This window comes from Apteryx rowi, unplaced genomic scaffold, assembly GCF_003343035.1.
Source record: "Apteryx rowi isolate R43461 unplaced genomic scaffold, aptRow1 scaffold_539, whole genome shotgun sequence".
Lineage (NCBI taxonomy): Eukaryota > Metazoa > Chordata > Aves > Apterygiformes > Apterygidae > Apteryx > Apteryx rowi.
The window spans coordinates 482,871-489,255 of NW_020450804.1; the positions used below are offsets into that span (position 1 = coordinate 482,871).

The following is a 6,385-nucleotide window of genomic DNA, read 5'->3' on the forward strand; positions in this document are numbered from 1 at the left end:
AAGTATATTTCCAAGTGATTAATACTCTCAATTCAAAACCTTTTTCCTTATACCATCTTTATTTGTAGGTCTTTTTGATTAAAACTTATTGAGCAGCATTTGAATTGCATGTAGAACTACTGAAGTATTATGTAGACTTTACATTATATCATTTAGAATTTAAAAAATGGATACTGATAAGGACAAACTTCTATACAAAGGGCATTATTTGACTTAAAGATGCTATGAAAATATAACCTGGGATGAAATACTTATTTTCAAGTTTATCTACTCTTTGTACACAGGCTCCTGTTACACTTTATCTTCAGTTCACCTTTCTCATAATCCATGTCATATTAGTTAAGCTAAATTGATAGCTAAATCATGGGATTTTTCTGTATGTATTCTGCTTGCACTGAGCAGAACCAATGAAACCTGTGGAACATACTCTCCAACATACCATTCTATGCTAATTTAAAAACTTGTAATACTAGAAGTGAGAGAGAAAGAGAAAGCAAGTTTTAATATACAAACTATTTGAGCTACTTTATTCTTTTGTGAAACAAGTGTTTAAGTTCCACTTTTAAAAATAGACACTAGGCCTTTCAATACCATGGAAGTTACAGTGTACAATAAAAGTAGTTCATTTGCTATCAAATACAGATGATACCTGCATACTTAATTTCATGAAGAAGAATTAAGACGTTTCAACAAAACTTCTTCATACTCCTTCTGCGTCAGAAGTCCTTGAGTTATATTCTTGCTTTCTTCAAATTTGGGTAGAACCACTGCTATGTATCCTTCAGTTGATGGCTAAAAAGTAAGACTAAAGTTAGTAGTGAAGTAAGAGTTAAGAGAATAAAAAGCAAGAAAGTTTCTTACCTTTTCTTGCAGAATAGCTGGATTATTAAGAATGTTTTCATTCACTTCTATCAGTCGCCCTCGTATACAACTGTGAAAGTGTTTAGATTTAGTAGAAGCGCACACTATGTCAAGGTAAGAAGAAAATGGGAAAATTCTTACCTATAAATGGTGTACTTCTCCCCATCTGAGGAGGATATCCTGCACAGAGGGGCAAGTTCTGTTAAAAACTGAGCTCCCTGCATTTGAAAAAAGTTACTTGGAGTTACATAGGGCTTTTTAAAGTGTTACCATCAGCAATATAAGAAGTTTGTAAGCTTCAAGAACAAAGGAGGGAACTGTGAATAGGTGTAGATCATTGTAAGTTACATAGTTACACTTCCCAAGGGAAGGGAAGATGACAGCTTAGTTACCTGCACAAATCAAGTAGGAGCTTATAAGAGTTTACAAATCTAATTATAACTTTCTTGTAGAGTAACAGATTTGTAGTTTAATCAGATTAAAATCAGCAAGCAGAGGAGAAAAATATAGCACAGTTGACCTTAATAAAATGAATTTTAACTAGGCATATTTGAAAACCCACCCTTAAACAAACTGAACTAGTCCATCCGCTTTCTAGGTATCTTTTACAAAAATGACAGTCTCCAAATCCTTGGTGTTTTGTCAGAAACAAGTTATCTGTTAAGGGATGTTCAAGTCCTTCTCAATACTATGAAAAAATGACTAAAAGCAACTATTAGCCTTGGTTTGAGCAACACTGGAAGCCACCAGTGCTGTAGGAGCACTACTGCACCTAGCTTGGAACAGTCAAACAAGCCACTTCACACGGTCTAAATTCTTTAACTGTGGAGGAGCTGTATTAAAATGCAAAGGTAACTTGGTAAGTTTCTATCCTAGAAAGGACAGAAAGGCTCAGGCAATTTGAGAGATTAAGATGAAGACTGGCCATACCCTTTTTGACTTCCCAGAGACCTTATTTTGAAGTCTGCTGCAGTTGGCACTGATTTGGTAATTAATGCTTTTAATTGTTTTTCCATTTTGAAGAAGAGGATGGGCTTCTGCCAAGGTGATGACACAAATTCTGCAAAAAGAGTTATTATTATTATCCTGAATTTATGAAAAGCCACACTCTAATGTGCTCCGAGAAAGCTCCACAACTTTCTCTGCCTTTACTGCTAGGACTTAAAAAACTGATACTGACTACTTCATTTGGATTTATAGTCTAAAATTCTAGCAAGGTTTTCACTGTTGGATGCCCAGTCTTCCACAATATTCTTCCCCTATAATTTAGTAAGAAAGTATAGTTCAACTTACTGCAGCACGAGTCACAGAATATGCACATAGGCCTAGTAAGACAACAAGAACAGCCAGGTCTGGGTGATAGCATGGGGGTTGAACAAGGTAATCTAAAAAACAATTTACCTGAGCTCATGATGAAGAGCTGATGATAATTGACTGCAGCTGAGTGACAAATTTTCTTTTCCTGCTCAAAAATTTCAATCACTCTACCAAATTGGACTCATTTTCCTCAGGGCAGCTCACTTGAAGAGTTTGCTGTACCAAACATAGTTGAAAACTGAACTTTGACTTAAACAAATAATCCACAGAGAAGCTTTATTTTTGAGATACTAGACTGGAGCATAGAAACAGCAGACTGACTTACTTCTTAGTTAAACAAAACCACAGCTTTTAAATAGGAGCCAAAAGCAAGTGTGTGCTTCCTAAGCTAGAGCCGTTTACCCAATATTGTACCCAATGCAAGCATACTCAATTTACTTGGGTTGTGATAGTTGAAGCAGATGTTCACAAAGTGCTTTTGATGGAAAAATCTGTAATACCACATAATGTTTCTCAGAATAGTTAAGGGTGAATATAAGGGCTATTAGTGGTGAATAGTTACAGCAGATGAATGCAACTGTGATCTAGGTGTCAGTTAAGCTGTTGTTTGTGTTTCATGTTTTTCTAAAGGTAGGTTATTTCTTGTCACAAAACTGCGGAATTTAAAACAAGTCCAGCTGTAGAGATTAGGCCTAAGTCCACCACCGTTTTGGAACCATGCTTAATGCACAATAATGTACTGTCCAGAGCTTGCCAATAAATGAACAGATACAAAATTATGCTTAAGAACAGTTTAAAAAATAAGAAGAGGACTGGAATTATGTATGAACAGAATGCTAACTACAGTGAAAACAGTAGCACATATTCCAATCTTTCCCCTTAGATGCTGAATAGTTTTGATCCCCCTACATTGTCACATATGTCCTGCAGGTTCTTACTCTGTAACTCCATCCAAGAGAAAGCTGCATTCTGGTGTATACTTTCAGCATGCCTCATGTGCCACTATCAACTTTCTGGACAAAAGCATAGCAGCTCAAGGCAAGGTAGTAATGAAGCTACCTCCTCTTGATCCCAGCCTCTTCTTTTCTTAAGATGATGATGATTTGGGGCTGTCATCTAATCATTATAGCTGAGGCCTGCTAATATAACAATTCAGAAAAGAATTTTGCATCACTTAGAAATGTCAAACTGAGCCACAGCTCCATGCATAGCCATGGTAAGCAAATATTTTATACAGCTCAGCTAAGCTGCTAAAGCAGCCAAGGGCCCTGCTATTTCAGAATTCCAAACAACAATATCATCTTTACCTACAGACATTTGAATAAATGTTTCTATTTTTTATTTCCTTTCCCCCCCTCTAAATCTATAGTTAATGTTTTCATCTCTGTGCTCCAAGCTAAGAGATTGGTATACATGATAAACTATATTATATTCTCGGAGCTAGTTTAGTCAGTGGAGTCTCCAAAAGAGACTCACATCTTTCAGAGCAAGGAAGGATGCTGGGAACAAGAAACAGTTTCTTGAGAATACAAATTATGTCTGTCATGGCTAGAAACCAATAAGCAATATTTAAACTGGTAAATACAAAGATTTTTATATTAGACAACCAGGACTAATAACTGCATGCTTAGTATTCAGCATAAACATGAGAGTGTCCTTTCTTATCCTGGTTGTCATACCTGTTATTCTCACAGTAGACATACTGAATAGGTACTCAGGTTTTGGTTTCCAAAAAACTAGAAAATGAAACAGCAGTACAGAAGCCTCAGGTTCCGAAAGCTTCAGCAGAGATGGTTCCAATCAAGTGCTTTCTCACTTTCTCACTGTTTTTTTTAATTCTTAATAGAAGCAGACAAGCCACTGGGAAGAGCAAACATCTAACCTTCCCTCAAAACATGAGAAATTTGAAGAAAGATACACTGCCTCTTTCTGTGGCAGACAGTAGTTAAGTCTCTGGCAGAACATGTTAGAAGCACTTAAGATGCCATCAAGCCACACTGCAATAAGAACACGCTTTAGCAATGGGGCACGAGCTGAGGATGTAAGGTATTTCATTAACAGAGCAAACAAGGTACAGTGTTAATGATTTATTCCAAATGACTCCATTGTAGCTGATATCCAGCTATATCACAAAATAAAAGTAACAGTTATGAGTGTATGAAATTTCATTTCCTATCCTGCATTCATTATCTGTAGCACATGAAAGCACAATTAAAAGCAATTTAGATATATCAAACAGAAAAGGCCAACTGTTTGCTTGAATTAAGCTGATTGATTGATTTTCTTAGAATCAAGGTAAATGGCATGCTTCTAAACATCATTACTGAAAAGACTTTTGAAAACTACTCTTCTAATATTGAAGATAATTTAAGGACCCTTTCAGGAAGGGAGGGTACATGGACTCAACAGCAGCACTGCAGGGCTCTAACAGCTCCTTTTTTTGAAGTCTGTGAATCTGTTGAGCAATACAGGAAAAAAAAAAATCAAGCTCTTATTGGAGTAATAATTAAAGAGGGACAGAGGAACCATAAGATTTCTGTCACTCCCATTCTACAGAAAAATCTAGGATCACCTGATATTTTCCATCTGTTCCATGCAAGAGGTTTCTGAGGTGTTGTCCCTATTAGTTTATATATCACAAAAGCAAGCAAATAAACAACAGTAGTAATCACTGCTGTCCTGTAAATGCAAGGAAAAAAGAAAAAACATTGGCGAGGAGGGTTGGAAGTCTACTTGCACAGAACATTTCAGTACATTTGCATGCATATGTAAAATTAAAAGACTTAGTGGTTCTCACATATTCCAAGAAAGCACTATCAATTATTTCTCAAAAAAAGACCTACTTTTATTCTTGTCAAAGCTGTTTCATTAGGAATAAATAATGAAAACCTGTTCCTGGAGAAGAGAGTAGAGCCAACCTCTGCCAAAAGCCCCAGGGACCAGAAGGTAGATGTTTTCTGCTCTTCCCTTCATGTCTAGCTCAATACATCTCAAGTTGTTTTATATGGTAGTATTTGGGCATTAAGAGACAACTGAATACCCTATCCAGAATAGCTGACATCAGGGTGAATGGATGGGAGATGTTAACTTCAGTGTTCTTAGTCAGAAAAAGATGGAATCAAACCAAGCTCTAGACAGGTGCTCTAGCCACTCAACTGCTTTACAGAAGGGGCCATAGTGTCTCTTCACCCAAATTAAAAAAAAAAAATAGTAGCTCTTACTTGATCACAGGTACCTATCTTCAAAAGAGAGCTAATAGAGCATACCTGAATTGCCAAGCAGACCCTACAGATAGCACCACAAAGGCCCTCCAGGAGCCGGATGGGGCAGAACCACGCACTCACCGGATGTGGCATTTCCCGGCAGCCACTTAGCAGAGCATCCAAGTGGAGGGCCGCCTCAGGGACGCAGGTGCCACGCCGGGGCCAACCACTCGCACTGCGGCGGTCCAACGCCGCAGCACCGCTAGGAGCGGCTGGCGCAACGCACCGTTGCGCACCGTAACGGCCAGACCGCGCTCCTGAGCCGCACCCCAGGCCCTAAGGCCGAAGAGGCTCCTATGACAGCGCGCAGGTGAGGCAGCCGTTGGACTGGCCCGGCCCCTCCCCCCACAGCGGGGCCAAGAGCCTACCAGGAGCCGCTACTCGCCTGTTGGAGTGCTGCAGCACGCAGAAGTCTTCGCACAGCCGTCCCTTCACATCTGCAAAGGCACAAACACAAGTGACTGCACAAGCACAGGGGCCACCACCCTGTGCCCCCCGCCCGGCCGGCGCGGTACCTGGCTTGTACCAGCGCGTAAAGTACCGTTCCGCGCCGCCCTGCGCCGCGGCCATGCCGCCCTGCCGGTCTGCCCCCGTCTCCACCCGCAGGCGCACCGCAGCCGCTGCCGAGGTCGAGCCGCCACGAAGAGCCAATCAGCGCGAGTCCCCCCTCCCCGCCAAGAACGCTGCACGCATGCTCCCGGGCGGCCCCGCGTGACGGCGGCCAGGCTCGCTCACCCCGCCCACAGCCGCTTGGTCGCGTGCGCGCCGCCGCCGCCGGGAAGTGGGGGCTGGCTTACGGCGGGCCCTGCAGAGTAATGGGGGGTGCGCCGTCACTGCCCTCGCCTCTGCGCCCCGACGGCAGCAGCCAGAGTTCGCGAGCAGCAAAGGGCAAGCGCGGAACAGAGTTCCGCTCCAGAGAAGGCGGATCTTTGTCTCCTCCCGCG

General features: G+C 41.3%; 1 protein-coding gene across 1 annotated transcript; it reads right to left on the minus strand.

Moving 5' to 3' along the window:
- Positions 1-41: 41 nt before the first annotated feature.
- On the minus strand, positions 42-6,078 carry FAM206A (family with sequence similarity 206 member A). The gene is made up of 6 exons (XM_026081164.1): positions 5,957-6,078; positions 5,827-5,878; positions 1,792-1,921; positions 1,003-1,079; positions 862-931; positions 42-792 (listed from the first exon to the last, which is right to left on the minus strand). Exons 1-6 carry the CDS (start codon positions 6,009-6,011, stop codon positions 664-666), a joined length of 513 nt encoding a protein of 170 aa, XP_025936949.1. The 5' UTR covers positions 6,012-6,078; the 3' UTR covers positions 42-663.
- Positions 6,079-6,385: the final 307 nt, after the last annotated feature.